Here is a 22,985-nt window from a genome sequence, read left to right on the forward strand (position 1 = left end):
TTGTTTCATTCTGCCTCATCTACTCTCTGCTACCTTCTGGCAGAGGTTCCTTTCCCCTGCCTGCTCCAGGTATCAGATCTACTCTCAGCTTCTGTAACACTTCTTACTGATTCATGGATTCCGTATTTCTTCAGGAGCTGCTGCTCTGCTGCCCAATCTCTGTTTGCCACATCTTTTTAAAAGCCTGTTGTGTATTCTGTTTCCAACTCTTCATTCTCTTTGCCTGTGTAGTAGAGTCAGTTATTTCTTTTAGCAGGTTGACTCTAGAAAAAAGATCAGTGTGCTCGCAGTTATTAAGAAAATGAGCAGGTAAAAGTGGGGTACCCCTTTCCGCTGATCGTAAGTTCTGTTCCTGTTAAACACTAGAGACACATTTAAAACACACGTTTTGAATTCCGTAAGTAAGCCAAGAGTTTACATGATCCAATAAACAAAATGTTGAGCTGCTCAAGTGATCACTGCTTTGTTCCCACTTATGATCTTTATTTTGTTTGACACGAGGAGCTGACTGATAGTTTTCACACTTCATCAGTGGGTCAGAAGGAGCTTCACAACTCTTCCTATGGTTATGGGATCATTTAGTGACTGGTAAAAACAAGTTCTATGAAGCCTGAGTACATTCATCTGGTGGGCAGATGGTGGTTTAACAAGACAGTGCTGTGGCACGCACAGACACACACACACACACACACACACACACACACACACACACACACACACACACACACCCTTGGTTTCACCTTATTGGCCCATCTACAGAAATGTTGATTAGTGTGTGTTGTCTTTATGAATGAATAAATGAAAAGAAGCAAGAACAACCCTGATCTCCTCATAACCCTGCAGTCAGCTACTCAACAGTGGCACATGTAGGTTCTTGCCAACACAGCTGCCAAACATAAAATACTCAATACTCATCTATTTTCCAGTGGGAGTATCTGACAGGTCTGAAGTCAGACCTTTGTTTCCAGACCAGTGAATATTCACTGCCATAGGGCATGAAGCATACAAATTAGGAAATCTACACAGATTGTACTGCTTTAACTGTGACTGTGAGGCACAGGATGAACCCACACTGGTTTACTGTATATATAGACATGCTGTGACTGGAGGGGAGAGAGGAGAGAGAGGAGTTGACGAGACAGGGAGGGCTGGAAAGAACAACAGGCGAGCATAAAGGCCATACTGTAGACTGCAAACTAGATTAGAGTATCCGCTAAGGGTAAAGGATATTAGTTATTATGACATGACCGGTGGGAGGAAGGATATGAACAGAAACAGTCTGACCTTAAGAGACATGGTACACGGTAAAATGATTCACCCTAGCCTTGGACTTTCTGAAGATTACATTTTTCACAGCATTCAATAACCGTAGATGTTGTTATTGGACGCTGATTCACAGAACAAAAATGATGTGGGTTTCTCCCTGTTGGACAGTTAAGATAACATTGCATCAGAGCACGACAAATAGTTGTGTGTAAATAATTTGATATTGTGGTTGTTGTCGTCTTGTTACCACAGGTTAGCCAGGTTAGCTTTCTTGCTAATGCAAACTGCAAAGGAACTAACGTACCAATGTACTGTCTGGCTGGCTTTTTGTTTAATAATTACTTTGTCAGCTAACGTTACTAAGCAGTAAACGCCAGAGCAGCGTAGCTATGTTACCACTGAAATGTCTTAATTACAGCAATTGATAGCTAAGCTAGCTACTCCTATTGGTGGTGGATGAGCATGTGCATCACACAGCATTATTGTTTTGACTACAAATGCCATTTTATTTTAAGGGTATGTGGTGAGGGGTGCTTCACTATGTCACAGGCGTGCATGAATGGGCCCTTGACAGATGTCAACATCCACCTCTGGATGTGGCAAGTTACAAGAAAGACTACATGATATCTGGTTCTGCAGCACACGAGGCACTCACAGATTATTCTCAACAGACTCTTTCTGAAGGATGTTGAGAAGTTTCTGACCTTTTAGTAAGACTAAACACTGTTATCTTGTCTACTAAAGTATGTGTCATTTTTAGTATTTACGATAGGTGAATGTGGAAATAGCCACTGGCCAGTGCATGTCAACCAGAAAGGTGAAGTTTTGTAAGTGTTACATGTGAAAACATATTTTATTGTTTGTTTGCCTGAGGAATAATAAGGGGGGTTCAACAAGTTCACTAGAGAATGATGCCACCACTGATGTGGAAATACTCCAGAATCTCTCTCTACATGAATTAAAAAACACACAGTAAATTGTCAACCACCTGCCGACAGTCCTATCTGGTCTAGCACAAGGAGCCACAGTGTTTGATACATGCAGCAATATAGAATTCTCCTTTTCTGTGGGTTATATGCCACTGATTTCTTTTTTCTGCCAGTATATGACACACATGCTTATACTTCATGGATTTCTGTGTACGTATAGTCATGTAATGAATTTACCTACTGGTTCACTTGCTATTTGAGTAGGTTCTAATTTTTGCTCTCTCTCTCTCTCTCTCTCTCTCTCTCTCTCTCTCTGTTATCTATATTTTTTATAAATATTTACATTTTAGAGTGAATATTTTTGAGACTGTTTTCCCATTTGGCTATTGGTCCCTGATTCCAGGGTGGTGACCCATAATTATTCATTTATATTAATCATTTTTATTATCATTATAATGATTACTATTAGTACTCATTTTAGTAAGGTTCATGTAGCGTTACAATTTCCCCCAAAACAGACACACATGAATAAAGACTTTAAGATAAGCCTTACCTGCACTCTGCACAATATTCACTAAGTATCCACCTTCATTGACCTGTGGAAGATAAGCAACATCATGGAACAAATACAGAGGTCAAAGTCAGTTATCAAACAACAAACACATACAGTATATACTGTGTACAATGTTTTTAGACTAATATGATAAGAATTTCCTTGTCGTTAAATGTGTTGTAGAGCTAATTATTCCAGCTTGTCCTAGTATGTTCATCGTGAACCAGGTAAGTTAGAAGTGTATTAGGTCTAAGAACCAATGAAGCCTGGATGCGAGGTAGTGACACAAATAGGATTACATTAAAGGAAGGGGAGAGAGAGAGAGAGAGAGAGAGAAAGAGAGAGAAAACACAATAATACTAACAATTCTATTAGAACATTATTAAAATAAAAAAATTGATACAATAATTACAATGATATTGAGGATAGTTAATGTGATGCAACAACAATAACATAGTAAAGTAAAAATAATATGATAACACTATCAATTGTGTGTAATGCAACAGATATGAGATACTAAGCTACCAGAGGGGCGAGCAAAAATATATGGTGCATGTTCATTGTAGATGGTGGACAGCCAAAAAGAGGTAATCACCAATGAAAGTTGTTGAGGAAACTAAAAAAGTAGATCGTTGATTATGTCAAGAATATTTTTGTGTGTGTGGGGATAGTGGGATGTGGCAGCCTAGGAGAAGATAGAGGTTCTCAGTGACAGAATAGTTCCATTGGTGTGCAGTTGCATGTAGCATGCATGTACAGTGCCTAAAAATAGTATTCACCCCCTTAATTGTTTTCCCATTTTATTGCTTTTATAAATGGAATCATGGTCAACATACAAAAAATATACAAAACAAAAAATTTCCAAAAATATCTTCAATGTCAAAGTGAAAAAAGATTTCTCCAAAATAATTAATAATATATAATGTAAAATAGGTGATTGCATAAGTATTCACCCCCTTTAAATTAACTAACCTTATTCAACAGAGGTCCAGCCAATTGGTGATAGCAGTCTCACAATTAGTGAAATGGAGATGACCTGAGTGCAGTGAATGTGTCTCAAGTGATTATAGTATAAAAACACCTGTGTCTGAAGGTCCAGTCACTGTTAATCAGTATTCCTGGCTACAATTACACCATGAAGACAAAACAACACTCCAAGCAACTCTGTGAAAAGGTTATTGAAAAGTATAAGTCAGGGGATGGATACAAAAACATTTCCAAGTCACTAAACAAAATCCATCATTTAGAAATGGATGGAATATGGAACATGTGTAAATCTGCCTAGAGCAGGCCGTCCTCACAAATTGAGTGACTGTGCAAGAGGGAGACTAGTGAGGGAGGCCACCAAGACACCTATGACTACTCTGAAGGAGTTAAAAGCTTCAGCAGCTGAGATTGGAGAGACTCTGCATACAACAACCTTTGCCTGGGTTCTTCACCGGTCAAAGCTTTATGGGAGAGAGTCGAAGAGAAAGCCACTGTTGAAGAAAGCTAATTAAATCTCAACTAGAGTTCACCCAAAGGCATGTTGGAGACTCCAAGGTCAACTGGAAGATGGTTCTTTGGTCTGATGAGACCAAAATGGAGCTTTTTGGCCATCAGACTAGATGCCATGTTTGGCGGACACCAAACACTGCACATCACTACAAACACACCATCCCCACCGTGAAGCATGGTTGTGGCAGCATCATGGTGTGGGGATGCTTCTCAGCAGCAGGCCCTGGAAGGCTTGTAAAGGTAGAGGGTAAAATGAATGCAGCATAATGTAGGGAAATCCTGGAGGACAACCTGATTAAGTCTGCAAGAGAACTAGGACTTGGGAGAAGATTTATTTTCCAGTAAGACAATGACCCGAAGCGTACAGCGAAAGCTACACAGAAATGGTTTAAAGACAATAACTTGAATGTTCTTGAGTGGCAGAGTCAAAGCTCAGACCTCAATCCAATAGAGAATTTGTGGCTGGACTTGAAAAGGGCTGATTATGTCCGATCCCCGTGCAACCTGACAGAGCTTGAGCAGTTTTGCAAAGAAGAATGGAGTAAAATTGCAGTGTCCAGATGTGCAAGCCTGATTGAGACCTATACACAAAGACTTTGATTGAGGCCAAGGGTGCATCTACTAAATACTGACTTGAAAGGGTTGAATACTTATACAATTACTTATTCTAAATAATACATTTTTAATTAATTGACATTGCTTTATAGAGATCTGTTTTTACTTTCTCATTGAGGATGTTTTTGTGTTAATTTTCTGTTTATTTAATATCTTTTGTATGTTGACCATGATTCCATTTATAAAAGCAATAAAACTGGGAAACAATTAAGGGGGTGAATAGTTTTTATAGGCACTGTAGCTGTGATGTTTTGTGTGCAGTGTGAGTAGATTTCTAAATGTATACAAACCCATTTGAAATATCCTTTTCCCAGTGTAGTGTACTCCGTGAATAATCTTGTATTGTATCACTTGAATGCTAGTATTGGTGTATACGGAGAAGATGTTTTTGCAGATTTGGATCCAGAAGTCGGCATCTGGGTGATGTGTAGATCTTGTTACCATTTTTATTGAAGGGAAGATTTGGGATAGATTTTTTAGATTTAATTTTTACTTGTGATGTTGATTAAGTCTTAAATCAGTGGTTAAGTGATTTAACATTGAGTTTGGTCTGAATAGAGGATTTTACTTGGAGAAATTCTAAAAACTGATTCTCCCTGATGTCGTACTTCTGGACCAAATTGGGGAATGAGATTGGAGTGTTGTTATGGAAGACATGCCTAAGGTGTGTGATACCTTTATTAATCCATGATGTGAATGTAACTGGATCAACCTGTGTGTTGAATCAAATGTGTATATAATTACACATTATCACTACTGAGGCACTGGGTAACATAATTACTGATTTGGCAAAACAGATTGTTAATAGTATCACAGCGAATCTCAGCACCATGCACCAACCCTGCTGCAGCCAGCCACAGTCTCCTGACAGCCAGCCTTCCCCTCGCCACGATCAGTCACAGCTGAAAGTTGTTGTTCAGTCAGACACCAAAGCGCCGCCATACTTTAAAGGTGACCACACGGATGCATTCTCCATTCATGAATGGGAGAATATGATGAGGTGTTACCTATCTAGAATGGACTGTAAAACACTTGCAGAAATGTTTGACCTGATAATGTCCAGGTTGACTGGCATTGACTGCTGCTGATGAGTGTCTTCGCAGATGGGGCAAACTGGTGGAAGACCCCAGTGCAGAAGTTGTCATGATGTTTATTAATCACTATCCTGATCCGAGTCTCGCCTTGTCATTTCAACTGAAGGCTCCTGAGAAGTGGACTGCAACTGAGGTCCAGGACCGGCTGGATAGTCATGTGAGGAAAACAAGAATAAATGTAGTTCACTCGCAAAATGCAAGATGTGTTTCTGCCCCAGGTCAGGGTCCTGTTGATGTCACCTGCCACACAGCTGATCCAGTGCCTGTCCCAGTGACATGTGAGACAGCATCTCACCCTATGCCCTCCCTCTCATCCACTGCAGCCATTGGCCAGCCTCAGTCACCTGATGGAGCTGTGAATTTGCGACTGCCTTCCATTTCATGCCCCTTGCCTCCTATGCATGCTGCCCCCCCATCTCCCAGCGCTTCCGGACCCCCAGCAGCTGATCCCTGCACTCAACAGTTGGTGGCTATGTTTGACAAAGTTCTGTCCTTGTACACTGCTTCCCTTTCTACTGGTCAAAGGCGCACCCACCAGCCTAGCCCTTCCCGTGGCCAGCAGAGTGCTCAACACACGTCATGCAAAGTTTGTGGCTCAGGAGAACACACAACCCATGCACACTGTAGACTGTACAGGCTGTGTCTCAACTGTTACAGCCCTGGCCATATGAGGCGTGAGTGCTCAAAGACTTCAAGAAATCCAGCCATGCCAATGCCCCCTTCCTCCGCGGCCCCTTTAAACTAGCCAACCCATGTGACGCGAGGGGCAGCATGGGCAGTGTTCAAGACACCCTCACCAGTGCGCCAGATCTTCAGTCTGTGTACATGAACTGTTGCAATATATACCCTCCTGACAAGACAGTGATCCTTGTGGGGTCACAAAGAGTTGAAGGAGCAAGTGAGTTGTTTTATGCTCCAGTTTCAATCAGTGGCCAGTCTAATCTGAGAGGGATGCTTGATTCAGGGAGCATGTCATGCACACTTGGTGAGGAAGCGGAGTCTAAGCTTAGAGCTGCTGGTGTTGTCTTGACTCCTCGGCCTGTACCAGGGAATGTGGTGCTCATCGGATGTGGGGGCCTTCTCACACACCCTAAATGTATCTATGATTTGGACATTGAGATTTATGGATCCAGGTTTGTTGTACTAACATTGTAGTACCAGGGTAGAGACAAACTCATCATCGGGAGCAATGTACTCCGGCCCACTGACCAGGAATGTAAACAGTTTCTCCAGCTGCTGACCTGTATCTCCTGTTGGTCAGGCCCCGAGATGCCAGACAAGGTTGGCACAGTAAAGTTGCAACAAGCTGTCACCTTGCTGCCACAGAAAGAATATGTGGTGTGGGGGAAACTGCCACCATCTGCTCCAATGTCACCAGGGAGCACTGACATGGTCGAGCCTTCATCCGCCCGTTCCACTCCTAAGAACATCATGGTGGGGCGAGTCATAACACCCATGTGGGAGGATCGCTGGGTCCCAATGAAGGTCCTCAACCCCACACTGTGCCCAGTGACACTGCAGCACAATGCCAAGATTGCTGATGTATTCACCTGTGTTGCTGTTGAGGATGTTCCCATTGTTCAAGGGCTGTGCAAATCTCAGAATGACCAACTGACCGGACCTGCTCCATCATTGGGTACGGCACCTGACCTGTTGCAGCTGCTTAAAGACTGTGGGGTAACTGACGTAGACATCAGTGGCTGTGAGGTGTCAGATGAGTGGAAGACAAGGTTGGCTGAGCTGGTGTTGACTTATCAGGATGTCTTCTCTAAAGACAAGCTGGACTGTGGTGAAGCCAAGGAGTTTGTCCACTGTATTCACCTCACTGATGACCGCCCCTTTCAACTACCCTTTCGACGAGTTCCCCCAGCACACTATCCAAAGCTGAGAGCGGTGTTGTCAGAGATGGAGATGAAGGACATCATCAGCAAGTCCATCAGTGACTATGCCTCACCATTGGTGATGGTTTGGAAAAAATCAGGGGGCTTGAGGATCTGCACTGGCTTCTGCTGGCTTAATGCCAAGACTGTAAATGATGCCCACCCTTTACCCCATCAGTCCGACTGTCTTGCTGCCCTTGGTGGAAATGGCCTCTTCAGTACCATGGATCTCACATCAGGATTTTATAACATCCCCCTTCATGAGTCTGACAGGCACTACACAGCCTTCACTACACCGCTTGGCCTTTATGAGTACAACAGACTTCCTCAGGGGCTATGCAACAGTCCAGCGTCCTTCATGAGAATGATCCTCAGCATCTTCGGTGACTTTTCCAGTCTCCTTTGCTATCTTGATGACTTGCTGGTGTTCGCACCTTCAGAAGAGGAGGCCCTAAAATGTCCTGAAGTCGTTTTCTCTTGTCTGAGGGCCAGCAATCTGAAGCTTGCACAGAAAAAGTGTTACCTTCTCAGACGGTCTGTAAGGTTCCTGGGTCATGTGATGGATGCCAATGGAGTTCCAGTTGACCAGGAAAAAGTGAGGGTCATAACCGGCTTCCAAAAGGGAGATCTCATGGATGCCGATGGACTTACCCCATCCCCAAAGAAAGTGAGGTCATTCGTTGGCATGGTGATGTTTTACCAACATTTAATCCCAGGATGCTCTCGGATTGCTAAGCCACTCTACGCTTTGACTGCAGGCCAGAAGAGGAGAATTAAAGGCCTCCATGGTCGTGGGAGAGCTGGTACTTTCCGAGAGTTGACTCCTCATGATTGGACTCCAGCTTGTGAAAAAGCGTTTGAGGGACTCAAAAGTGCTCTTCTTAACTGTGTGGTGCTGTGTGGTACTGGCTTTGCTCAGCGTGTACACTCAGACCAGGGAGCGAACTTTGAGAGCGAGTTGATTGCTGAGCTCCTGGAGTTGTGTGATGTTGGTAAATCTCGGACGTCACTCTACCATCCTATGGGGAACGGGACGACAGAGAGATTTAACCGCACCCTTGGCAACATGTTAAGATCTCTCCCCCCAAGAGCAATGCATAAATGGCCACAGATGATCCAGTCCATGACTTTTATGTACAATTGCACTGCCCATGAAACCACAGGATTTGCACCATTCTATTTGATGTTCGGGCAGGTTACCAGACTGCCCGTTGACCTCATGTTCCGGAATGTCCTTCATGACGACACCGTTTGTGAGTATAACACCTATGAGAAGACACTTGTGGATGACAGTGAAGTGGAGCAGAAACACCAGACTGACCAGTACAACAAAAGGACTAAAGGTGTGCCTCTTGCACTGGGTGACCAGGTGCTGGTGGCAAACAAGGGAATCCGCGGCAAGCGGAAGCTTTCTGACAAATGGGAGCCTGTCGTCTATACAGTTGTGGACTCTAAACCTGCTCTTCATATCTACCGGATCAGGGATCAGGATGGGCATGAGCGTGTGGTGCACTGCAACTTGCTCCTTCAAGTGAACTTTTTGCCCTTGGATGTGTGTTTGGATGACAACCACTTATGTACATGAACCTGACATGTCAGCTGTGGACACTGGAGCTGCAACAGTTGTGACCTCTCTTGCTGATCCCCTGTCCTGTTTAAGTGAGTGTGATGAGGACCGTACAACATCATGGGTCGAATAGTCCACCATCGACACAGACCTTATCACAGATCTTCCACCTCTACCTGAGACATCCTCTTCTGCCCTTGGTGGGTTGGGTGGTGAGGGTGCCTCCCCTTACTCTTCCATTCAGTCACAGCCTCCGCCTGTTGACCCTACTGGCCTCGGGGAATCTGATATTGGTCATAGACTTATTTCACATTTTGGTAGAGTCATTAGGCCAGTATGTCGTTTAATTGAGTTGATGACTCAAGTTGAAACACTTCTTGGTGTTGAACAAGTTCAGTCCTCTGTCATACATGTGTGATTCTGGATACTGTATTCAACTGTTTCTATGAGAGTTCCTATGCGATGTATATTGAGCCTACATTGTAATTTTTTTTTTTATGGAAATGTTTATTTTGCGATGATGTATGGCCTATTTGTGTGGTGTAAAAGGCAGGTCTCTGGTCTCTTAACCCTTTTTTTAGGGTGGCTGATATTGCTGGCTAGTTTGCCTTGGGCCGTGTTTATTTGTGGTTTTGGGCAGGTTTTGTTTTACTTTTGTTTTGGAATTTTGTGTAATTCTGGAGGGGTGAATGTAACAGGGTCAACCTGTGTGTTGAATCAAATGTGTATATAATTACAAAAAATCTGTTACTGCCTGACAAGAAAATGCCTCCAAATCTAATATGTGTAGACTGTGTGTGTAGCTCGGAGCTCCTCCTCTTTAATTTCTTCTTCGGTGGTCCCTACTATAAATGCTTTCTGGGTTCCCCACCTCTGCCCTTTTGTACAATTCTCCTGTGGGAGAGGTGGGTGTCATTGTTTCATTCAGTTGATAATCATAAACCATCCTAATGTTTCTCTTTGTTTATTATACTCTCAACGTTATTATTATGTCTGTTCCTGCCTAACAATGTGTACATGCCAACAGAGTAGCATTTAAAAATAGCAGTTTTAACAGTTGAAAGCCGCTAGCTTGAAGTTAAGACAAACCGAACTAACTTCCGGTTTGTCGATATCTTTATCTTTATTTTATTTGTATAGGACCTGGAGTGGACAGTATTATTTACATGGATGGAGGTTCTGCTTGTTACTCATTCTGTCAGGCATGTTTTGCTGAATATGTAGTTTATTCACTGTAAAATGTTTTACTACGTACTGCCCTTTTGTACAATTCTCCTGTGGGAGAGGAGCTGGAGTGGACAGTATTATTTATATGGAGATTCTGCTTGTTACTCGTTCTGTCAAAATAAACGGAGATCATCTCCAAAGAGGTCACGGTGTCACAGCATCATTCAAACCAACACAACGCAGAAGCACACCAGTCACATGAAGTTTAGTGTTTTTTTAATCCAATGAGAAGCCAGATTGGAATATGTTTGGGGGTGGGAGTGTGGTGTTTCTACCAGGCTGTAAGAGTTGTAGCTATGGTAGGGTTTTTGAAACAAGGGTGTTGTGTGATTGAGCGGCTTCTGAATGGCATGGAAGAAATATGTATTTCGTTGCATAATGTTTTTCTATGTCTATCCAGAAGGACTCCAGAAGATGGTAATAAAGGTGAAGGATTTTGCAGGTAAAGTAGAATGTCATCAGCATAAAGGCTAATCTTATGGTGTATGTTTTTTGTTCGGATTCCCGTGCTGTTTATTTCTTGTCGGATGGCTGCTGCAAGCGGTTCAATAAAGATGGCGAATAATTGATTTTTTTTTCTGCTATTAATCTATTGTGTCCACAGGAGACAGTGTATTCCTAAAAGTCTTTGTCGAACTCAGCAGGGAAGCCATCAGGCCCTGGTGATTTTTTGTTGGGCATGAGTTTGAGTGCATTGAGAGTTCTGTTATTGTAAGTGGTTTCTCAAGTGCATTTCCAATTCTAGTCAGAAAGATTAGAGAAAGAGTTGAAAAAGGTGTGAAAAAGGATTAATTATCGTTATTTGGACCATAGAGACATGCAATGGGTTTGGGTTGTTGTGAATCGTGATATTTATTATGATAAATTGTCCGTCAGGCTCTGTAATGGTTTTTTTTTTCAGATAAATAAGATGCTTTCATGTATTGAAACTGCTACACCTCTTTGCCTTGAATTAAAGTGGGCGGAAAACATTTTATTTGATCTGACATACATCTGCTTGAAGTTGGTTTATGTGGTTGATGACCTTAAGTCTGAAGTCTTAAAGAGTGCGTTATGGGGTGATTAGAATAGCCAGGGGGTTAAGATTTTGCCATCAATGTACAACTTGTCAGCTGAGAGGTTTTTTTCCCTTCCAGTATGTGTTGTTTCTGATTTGGGGTAGTGTTTTGCGTCTGTCCAGTATTTCACGGGGCAACGGATCATTAAGTCCATTAACCATACCTTTCAGATGTCTGCCATAACACTGTGACGTGGACATTTGTTCACAGTGTTTTTGAGTCTGATGTGGTGAACTATGTCCTGAGATTTTTTGAGATGAGCAGTCATGAAATCCTTAATCAGCTGCTCTGGGTTATCATCGTGCATTTGCTCTTGGATAATGGTAAAATCAAGAGTTTCTCTCATGCTGCATGATTATAGATCTTGAATGGTTTCTTTCATGTCCTTGTTCTCTTTCGTAATGGACGCAAGCTGGGTCATGAGTGAGGTGATGGACTGTTGCAGAGATTTGTTTTTCTTTGTTTAGTGTGGAGGGTTTTTCCTGGCTTAACTCAAGGCTTTTGCTTAGCTGGAGGAATTCCTTGTGAAGTACATCGACAAGAGCTGTCATGGCATCTAAAGCAGAGAAGTTGTTGTTGATGATATCAAATTATCACTGACCTCAGAGCATCTTGATTTGTCTGGGGAGATATGGAAGGAGTCTGATAGTCAAGATTGCTTTAAGGTTAGTGTCGAAGTGGATCAGTCCCCGTCATGGTCTTTATTCGTGTCATTCATGGTGCAGAATCGGTGATAGCATTCATCGATGTAGTCCATGGGGTCGTACAGATCAGAAAGTTATTCTTTCATATGGATATGGTAGAAAACATGGGGTTAAGGAAAAATGAGGAGTAGCTGTGTTTTTCCACGTTTGTTTCTGAACTTTCAGTGACTATGCCTGGGCATGTGATAAAGATAAAACACATATGCATGGGCATGAATGTGTGTTTTATTTTAATTCACAAAAGTAGTATGGCACAGAGTATGACATACTGCACAGGTGTCATCAGATTTAAGGCAGGTTAATAGCATGAATGTGTTAAACACACAATATGTAATTTCTGCCGCTAGCAAAAGACTTTTGCTTGTGTGGGGAGGACTGGGCAAAGTGGGAGGCAGAGCTGCTGCTCAGCTGCTCAGAGGCATTCAGCTTTGGAGGAGAGAGTCGGATGCAGTGCCAGACCTTCTGGAGAAATAAACATCGGAGTCTGCTCTGTTCCGGAGCCATTTGCGGATGGAAGGAGAGCTCAGAGATTACTTTTAAACTGATTTATCTTCATTCTTACTTATCAACCCTGCAGCAGCAATTTGCAGAGGTGACCTCCAGTGTCAGGTGATTATGTACTGTAATGCTGTCTTCCAACTGGAGCTGGAGGGAAAATGTATTTTATTTCATGAACGTAACATTACACAGAGGAGAGGGGAAAAAGAAGAGAGAACTAGAGTCTCTGGTGAGGGCTGAGTTCAGTGAGAGTTGACATGAACTCAAACACTGTGTACAGTAGTAGTCTGGCTCTCTCAAAAAAAGTTAACACTTGTGCAAGTAACGCAGTCGAAAATTTGGCTCACTGGTAGTGAACAGAACATTAAACAACCACCATTGCTGATGAAAATCTATCTATGTGACTCAGGCAGAAATGTTCCCAGACATGGTTACGTCTTAATTTTTATTCAGGTTATGTTTAGTCTTGTTTTTCAACTTCCTACATCACTCTCTGACTCTCTCAGAGTGACATGGGACCAAATGACACAAACCATTGTCTTGAGTAAACTTGTTGATTTCTCCGGGTTTGAACATTGTTGGAACATTTTGGGATAATGCAAGTACACAACTCAACAAAATATATAGCAGAGGTCTAGTTAATGCAGAAATGTTACATATTATATCTTATATTATATCATATTATAACATATATTCTCCCTGCAGAGGCGTTCTGCCTTTCACATGCTTATAGTAGCTAATAGTAGCACAAATGCGCCAGAAACAGGAAACAACACCAGTAAAAGTAAACACAAGCAAGCAGTAGGCAGCATGGAGGCCACTGACCAGGGGTAGACAATAAGGGAAATTTGAAATTTTTGAAGATCACTGGCCCCACCATTGTAACCACTGGCCCAGGAATCGATCCCCATAATAACGAAAAAGAACAATTTGATTTAATAACATTTATTTTAATACTGCAGTACTGAGGTCAAAAAGTGGAAATACATAAATCAAGTGCAAACAGTGCTGCATTACTCAAGCACAATCAGTTCTTCCTCCATCCCCTCCTCAGTTGGTTGATTTTTGCGCCCCCCTCCATGTTACAGGGCGTTTTACTTGACACGTGCTAAAAAAATAAGATAAGATTTACAGCCTCACCCCACACCATGTTCTCTAGTGCAGACATCAAGTTTAAATATTTGACCAACAGTGTTTTACAGGAGGATGATCTGAACAGCTGTTCTATTCACACTTAAAATGTTTTTTGTCTTTTCAATGTAATTTTCAATCTATGAAATCAATCTGTCCCTTTTTTATGCCAAGCTTCTCTCAAGTTTTACTCTTTCAAATAATCAACCATCTACAGAACTTTTCAGTACGCTATTTTTCTACTTCTTCTTCTCATCATCATTATCATTAATTATTATTATTAATAATATTGTTTAAAGTGAGCCTCTTATCGTTTAACAGAAAAATACATCATACAGACAGCAACTTTTGCAGCCTTGTCAGTCAGCATTTCAGCATTGAGCTACAATCAGGCAACATTCATGACTCTGTACTGTCAAACTAACCAAAAGCTTCTTATTGATCATCATTATAATGTTTCAGGGCGTTCCTGTAACCATGGTAACTCACGGTGCCAGAGGGGAGGGAGAGGCGCTGAATGAAGCCGTTTACACAGATACACTGCAGACAAAGTCCAGACTATAGTTGTTATTTCACACATGTAGCACACAACAGGAGACTCTCCGTGTCAGATGAGTTCTCACGTGCTGACTAAACTCAACTGATAACGTAGCAGCGCAACGAGTCCTTGCTAGCTAAGCAGCTAAACTTTAGCGCCGCTCTGTGTTGAGATCCCGCCCTGTGTGGGTCACTACACTGTCATTGGTCAGGCGAGCACACGCTGTTAACGATACCATTGGCTGTAGAGTGTGACAATCTGTCAATAAACATCAGCCAACTGTTCTCCTCCGATCTACATTGATCTCACAAGTCGCCTCTGTTACATTTGAATGACAGAAATCCGTCGTAGCGACGGAGAACCTTAATCCATGCTGGCCCCACCGGGCCAGTGCTTGGAGCGTTCTGGTGGCCCTGACGGTTTTAAAAGTACGTCCGGGCCACCGGGCCATTTATATTGTAGACCCCTGCTGACAATGTTATGTTGGTCACTGGTGTGTACATTTAACTACAGTATCTGATTTACGCGCCACCACCGGATGTTGTTAACGCGTCATCACTTTCCGCGGCATGAAATATGTCAGAATTTAGTGTGTTCGCCTGGGTCTTACTTTTAATTCAAAGCCAAGGCGAGCCAAGGTTGTAAAACCCTGTGTCGACTGCAGAGTAAATTGGCCCGGGTGTAAATGCCAAGTGTACACATTCCCAATACACACAAATCCAGATATTAGCGGGTTTAAGTGGGATTTTTGACCAGTGGAAAACGGGTATAAGACAGTGCTTAGGGCCACCAGAGAACAGCCTAATTTAAGTCTTATGTCCATTTGTTGCCTCACAGCAAGAAGGTCCTGGGTTCGAGACGTGGCTGTGGCAGAGCCTCTCTGCGCTGAGTTTGCATGTTGTCTATGTGGGGTCTCTCTAGGTACTCCAGCTTCCTCCCACAATCCAAAGACAAGTTAGGTTAATTGGTTGCCCTAGAATTCCACTGGTTGCATGCCTGTTGCGAAACGGCTCCGCTACAGTTATGCTCTACGCTCCCTTGTCCGTCAACACCCACGGCTCCATTTTGAGTGCAGCAGTTGCACTGCCGGACAGCGGAGTGGCAAGACTGAGGAGTTCCTGCGGTAATTACAGAATCACACGCAATCGCAATTATACATGTATGTGTTATGCACACAATAACTAACAGACGAAAGGTTAGTGTTCCCAACCGAAGGATTAGAAGAAGGGTTGACTTGCTTGGATTCGTCTCTTTTTTGAGATTTTTGTGCTGGCGTCAACACGGAGTGTTTTATTATAAAAATGATCTGGTGTCTGACTTCCTGTCTGCTCTGTGCTGAATTCGGCTGAATTGATGAGCCGTGCTCCGGCATCTTGCGTATCTGCTATGGACCACCACAGCTGCAACGGAGTACCTGTCAGCTCCACTGATGGATGAAATTTTGTATTCTTTGAGATTTGTGGTGGTCAGGAATTGTTTTAGTTAACCATGTTAATGTAGTTTATTTTACATTTTTGTATTTTAACACAGTTTGTGGGTTCTGAAATCAGTTCAAGTCCCTCTGAAGCACTTGAACCAGCCTTACGTGACAGAGCTATTAAACTCTGGTGTTTCCCTTCTCACTTATCTGCAGGGATGTGATATGAATAAAAGAAAGTATAGACTTTGACCTGCTGATAACATGAAGTAGTCAGACCAGCTGCCAATGGAAGAATGACTGGACAGGTTGTGACATTTGGACATTTTTGTCCTGTTTTCTCTGCAGTCCAGCACATTGGATCTGAACCAAGACAATGAGCATGAAGTGCTAAATCTCAGCTTTAGTCTGAGGCTGTTTAAATGGTTATTGGGTAAAATAATATGCCCTGACATTGTCCACAAAACAGTAGATGTTTTGTGGACAATGACAACCCTCAGACAACACAGACACAGACACAGAAAACATTTGTAGCCTAATTTATTAATTAATGTTGTGTCTTTACACACAAAAGACTGAACATACTTATCAATCAGGAGACAGCTGAGAATGTTCGGTCATCTGAAGCAAGAGGACTTAGTCAAATATCTACTTGTGAGCTTTTTCATGTCATGTGTCATGTCATGTGTGTGTTTTCATGTATGTATGCATATGGTTGTCTGGCAGTCAGATCTGTATGACTTGTAGTATAATCAACAGCTGCTAGAGCTTTAAAAAACAAAACTATAATTTAAAAATTCTATTTGGAAGAATTTGGAATTCTATTTTGGATCACATCACCAGATAATGATAAGCTTATTATCATTTGTGGTAAAAACGTTGTTACCTGAGCCTGGCTCAAGACAAGAAAGTGCTGCCTCAACTTTCGGCTAAATACCCAGTGGAGGAAGCAGCAGGCTACAGATTCGCAGAATAACGTGATATATTTCTGTGGAATTAAATCAGATGGTCGCACATGTCCTCCCTTATATAAAACGTGTCAAATCCCGCTCCAGGCTAAGTGACACATCGTAAACATCAGCTCTATATAGGCTGAGGGCGGCTGGCAGCAGCCTGCTTACCTCTGCAGAGACGCACAGGGCCAGTAACAGACAGCAGGGGACGAACCCGGGCACGACTTTCCTCCGGTCCATCCTGCTGAAGGAACCATCTCCTCCACACCTTCCACACACACCTTCAGCAGCTCACCCCGCCTTCTGATAATCCTTCTCCGACCGATAAGAAATGGACGGGAAAACACAGTCAGACACACCGACTGTGGTCCGCACTCAACTCAACTCCAGACGTCCAACCCGATCCAGACCGAGCTATAAATGACGCGCTGTTGGTGAGGGGAGCGCATACCAAAATGTCGCTCTCTCTCTCTCTCTCTCTCTCTCTCTCTCTCTCTCTCTCTGTCACACACACACACACACACACACACACACACACACACACACACACACAACAAAGTGCAGCGGTAAGGCATCGCGTCTTGGTTTCCCCTTTCAAATCAAAGGTTTTATAGGCTTTATAGGCTATCTAACATGAACGCTCTGTGAATAATTGATTTGCAGACTTTAAGATAGTCTTACAATAGTGATATTGCAACAGTGTATCTTATCTTATATAATATAGCTGGAATATGAATCAGCCGGCGCGCTAGAGTACAGAAAAGCAGAGCTGTCAACAGCAGACAAAACCAATGATACTTACTTGCTGAGCATGGTGTGTGTGTGTGTGTGTGTGTGTGTGTCTATTTATATATATTTACATTAGGTTCAAAATGTCAAAGACCACTGGTTAAACTACTATTTTTTGAGTGAAATGTTGAATCTTTTGTCCGTGAATTTCAGAATATTTTAGTATTTGGTTCGTCACTCTTTTGCTTTCATGAAGGCATGCACTTGAGCTGGCATGGATTCCACAAACCTGCTGACTCATGTTATCCCAGCATGATTTAACAGTGTTCCAGAAAGCTTCTTGTGATGTCATAGGATACTTGGCTTTCTCAGTCTTCAAGTTTCCCCATAAATGTTCAAAGGGGTTGAGGTCAGATGACTGTAGACAAAAGTCGATGACAGTCAGGACTCCTCCAAGCAGTTCTGTAAATATATATGAACATATATATACATACACACACACACACACACACACACACACACACACACACACACACACACACACATCTGCACAGAACTGACTCCACCCTGACCAAGAAGTACCACTCTCTTCTTCAGAGACATGTTGCACCCTCTGGTTTGCATCTTTGTTTTTCAGTTTTGCAGTTACCTATCCTCTTCCTCCTCTCTACATCACCACATGATACCTAATAAATCGCCAGACGACAACAAACAGGAGGATCCTCTTCTCTGTGTGTTCCCTGAGCAGACAGGACCGTCTCTGTATGGAGTTCTCTGTCTCTGATTGAATGAAGTGGGGCAGGGATACCACAAAATGTTTTTCCTCTTTTACATCATGGGCAGGGGGAGGAGAGAGATGGGTTACTGACCAAACACTCTAAAACAGTGATTACTTTTGGAATATAGAGCTATTTAACACCTATTTTGCTTACAGCAGTATTTAATGAATTCTCACTGCTGCCAAGGGACATGCTGGCCTTTGAAAATATGATAGGTATCTTATTAAGAAGGGTGTGTTGTTTGGAGCATTCCAGTGAAGTTACAATGGAGGCTCTGAAAACAACAACAGTGGAAGTCAACAACAAGTCACTATAACACTGACCACAGATCAAGCAGAGATAGCAGGGCAAGGCCAAATAAAAGAGCCTGATAGGCTGGATTTCAATTGTTGACTTTTGAGGCACAGATTGTTTATCCTGGCAACCTCTCACAAACACAGCTGATTATAAAGCTTGATCTTGTTCATATCATCAGAACAGGGTTCCTCTTGGAGCAGAGGCCTCAGATGCTTTTTGACTCCGGAGATGGTTGTCGAAGATAGCAACATTTTCACAGATCCCACTGAACAACGCTGTTGAGGAATTTCTATGACTGCATCCCAACAAGGCATCAACAGGGGGCCCAACAATAACAAAAAACACCTTAAGGCTCTAAGATGGCTTTCAGTGACAGTCACGGAATAGCTCTGTGTCTTGTTAACTGATCGGTTTGGAGGGTCTGTATCAAGATAAATTAAATTGTACTGAACAACAACTTTATGAAGCACAGAACTTATCTGATGCCATGTTTCCACTACATGTTAACCTCAGCTTAACTCAACTCTATTTGTTCCTTTTTGGTTTTCCATTGCCAGCAGTTGTGGATAATTCCTGGTACTTTCTTTGGTTTAACCTTGGTCGAGGTTCCAAGCAACTTATTCCAGATTTTAAAAATGGCAGCCCGTAAAACAACGCTATTGTCAGCTGATAAAAGTGCAGATGTTCAAACATATTTGAAACCCAGGCTGTGTCAGTAGGTATGGATGTGGCAAAAAAAAACCCAATTCTAGGCATGTGGAGTGAGACTGTACTCCAACATAAGAAATGTTGATTAAAGAGTTGGTGAATGTGCTGCATTAAGAACGTTTGAGATTCTCTCATAGGAACAATATCCAGGTATTTGACAAAATTCGGTGCACAATATTGGAGCGCTTTAAAAAATGGGGGTCAGTAGGGGAGTGGTTACGTGGCTGTCTGTATGTATTACATATTGCTAATGGTGATCATTAGTTTCATATTCTTCTTACTATCTGAATATGTGCATTCGAGGCAGAGCCGTTCAAATTATGTACTGAGTGTTTGTATACTGTATTTAAAATGCTTTAAATAAAGTTTAAAAAAAGTGCAGATGTTACTTCGGCTGCCAATGAAAGGATGTCAGAACGAAAGGACAGGTGACATCACAACAGTTTCCCCCTAGTGTCACTAAATCGTCTAAATACAAAAAGCACATTTAGTTAAGTTGAGCCAAGTTGTACAGTACAGTGGAAACACAGTGTTAATGCAATATCAATACTGAACTGTGGCTACAGTGTGTCTACAGACTGACAATGTTTATTACACCATACAATACTAAATTGTTGACAGATTCGTTTTGTATTCCTTAGATTTGTATATGTATTTGTCCTGATTAGTTGTGACTAATAAATGGACTTTGGCCTAAATGGGTGAAGTGGTAGAATTAGACATAAAGAGATATTATCTGTTTTATAAATTAGATGATGTAGAAGAAGTATTAGAAGATGTAATATGTAACACTTTTGCATTAAAATGTCTACAAACAACTACACCTTAGGGAACATTTAGGCTAATTGGGCCAGTAGCTCATAAGATACCTGCAACAGTGTTGCAACAGCATTCTCCGAAACAACTGAAGTAGAAGGGGACTTGTTTTAAAACATTAAAAATACAACTGAAAGAAAACATCAAATGGCTCCATACAGCTTGATGGCATAATCCAAGCCTCCGGAACCCTTGAGATCCCAAAATGATTTGAAATAGTGTTATATTCACCCTTTTTTAAGCCAAAATGTTCAAGTGTCGCTTCTGATACCCCTAGACTACATTTGGACATAACATCTGGGCATCTGTTTAATTGTCTACCCTTGGGTTAGATAGGTAATTGTTTGTATAACTAAGGAGGTATCAAAACTATTCTAGTTGGTATCAGCCTGAAGACATGAGTATGTAACAGTTGTGTGAGTGATTGCTGCTGGCTGTGGAGGAGGTTCCTCTGTAGTCGACATGTTTGGGAGGAAGTGATAAGCAGGGTGGGGAAATGGTTCTGTATAATGACGGGCAGATAAACAGGGACACTGCGAAAATACCACATCCTGACAATGGTTGGTGCAGACATAGCACAAAATCCTTCCTGTCCTGCAGACAAAACATGAAACCAAAGCCACACTCGGAGCATCATTAACAGAATGTCAATATTTCTGCAAGAAATAAACTAACTGCAAGAAAACATGGGGTGAAACCAGGAAGTCTAGGAAATAAAATGGAGCTAGCAATCAAAAAAAGGAGACATCAAAGGAAAAATTCAACTTAAACATGCTTGTTTTACTAGTCTGATGAGGAGAGTGATATGAACTTTAGGTATGCTGTTTTCATCAGGTAAATATAGTAGACTATTTCAAAAATTAAACTTACAAAAACTCTATGGATTTCAATCTAGTTGGATGTTGTATTTTGTCACCTTATGATGAAGCATATGAAAACTCTTTGATTGCATTTTCCAATATCCACGGATACAAGTTTGTCATAAATCATGTTTTGAAATATATATATTTTTGGGGCATGAAAAAAATATGATTGATCATATATGGGAGTAGACCATAGACTGGCATGTGCGTGGCAAAGGAAAGCGGGCTCAGTCAGGTCGACAGATTTACTGTCACAGTGCCAGTGCTGGAAGAAGTATTCAGGTATTTTACCTTAGCACTGATCCAGCCTAATCAGTATACATACATTAAATATCTCTTAACCAAAGTACTATTCAGTTAGAAGGTCTAACCCTGAAGGCAACCTATGCTGCCCGGCCAAAAAAAGAGTCACACATTCTAATGTTTCATTTTAATATGCTTATGCAATGTCAAAACATTTATTCCTGTCCAGACTTGCATTTATTTTTTTCGCCAAGATCTTGTATTGACGATGGGAGAGTCTGGCTGCTGCCTCTTCTCCAGCACATCCCAAAGAGTCTCATTGGGGTTCAGGTCTGGACTCTGTGGTGGCCAATTCATGTGTTAAAATGATGTCTCATGCTCCCTGAACCACTCTTTCACAATTTGAGCCCGTTGAATTGTGGCACTGTCATCTTGGAGTATGCCCATGCCATCAGGGAAGAAAAAATCCATTGATGGAAAAAACCTAGTCATTCAGTATATTCAGGTAGTCAGCTGAACTCATTTTTAAAGTTGCTGAACCTAGACCTGACCAACTGAATCAACCCCAGATCATAACACTGCCCCCACAGGCTTGTACGGTAGGCTCTAGGCATGATGGCTGCATCACTTCATCCGCTTCTCTTCTTACCCTGATAAACCCATCACTCTGGAACAGAGTAAATCTGGACTCATCAGACCACATGACCCTTTTCCATTGCTCCAGAGTCTTATCTTTATGCTTCCTGGCAAATTGAAGCCTTATTTCCCGATTAGCCTCACTGATAAGTGGTTTTCTTCAGGCTACACAGCTGTTTAGTCCCAGTCCCTTGAGTTCTCTTCACATTGTGGCTATTAAACATAGCCGTGAGTTCTACTGTTGATTTTTTTACCATTTGATTTCACCAAACTTTTAAGTGATCTCTGATCACGATCATTCAAGATTTTTTTCCAATCACATTTGGTCAGAAGATGATGGTTCACCACTATCCCTCCAGGTTTTAATAATGCGTTGGGCAGTTTTTAACCCAATTTTAGTAGTTTCAGTAAACTCCCTAGCTGTTTTCTTTGCTTGATGTAGGCCAGTAGTTTGACCCTACTGAAACAGAGCTGACCAATCAGACCAGAGTGAGCTTTTGTGAAGGGAGTCTTACAGAGACAGAAGCTAAAATGGAGCATTCAGAAAGAGGGTGAATAGAGGTGCTGCATCAATGGATATGAGATATGAGTATGAGAAAAATGTGTTTTTTAAACATTGAAGTACAATAATATTCGTCACTTTAAAGTGTACAGACTCAAAATCTGCCTGAATTAGTGTGTAGAGTGTAGACTGAGACATATAGAAACTGATGAACAAAAAACAGTTTGAACCCATTTCAACCACACTGAGCTTTGCTTACTGGTAACTGGTAACGCTATCTGTCAGATAGGCTTATTTCATTAACATCAATTTGAGCTTCCACAGAAATGACCAAGCATCCAAGTGTTCAGTGATAATGGTAAGCTTCCGGCCAGGAGCCATGAAACCCGAGAAGAAGAATTCCATCGTGTCCACTAATAACATCTCTGCACTGAATGAGACCACTCTGCTAAATTGGATTGAGACAAAATGGCAGCATTTTTTTT

General features: G+C 41.9%; 1 protein-coding gene across 1 annotated transcript in view; it reads right to left on the minus strand.

The window, feature by feature from the left end:
- The window catches only part of LOC311270875 (neurotrypsin), a 42,178-nt gene extending 24,848 nt beyond the window's left edge, over positions 1-17,330 (minus strand). The window contains exons 1-2 of the mRNA XM_084376094.1: positions 17,096-17,330; positions 2,749-2,791 (exon numbers count right to left, since the gene is read on the minus strand). Coding sequence (XP_084232220.1) covers positions 2,749-2,791; positions 17,096-17,167 — 115 coding nt within the window. The 5' untranslated portion in view covers positions 17,168-17,330. The remainder of the gene's footprint in view (positions 1-2,748; positions 2,792-17,095) is intronic.
- Between the last annotated feature and the right edge of the window lie 5,655 nt (positions 17,331-22,985).

Source organism: Pagrus pagrus (assembly GCF_965226575.1).
Source record: "Pagrus pagrus genome assembly, chromosome: 15".
NCBI classification, from domain to species: domain Eukaryota; kingdom Metazoa; phylum Chordata; class Actinopteri; order Spariformes; family Sparidae; genus Pagrus; species Pagrus pagrus.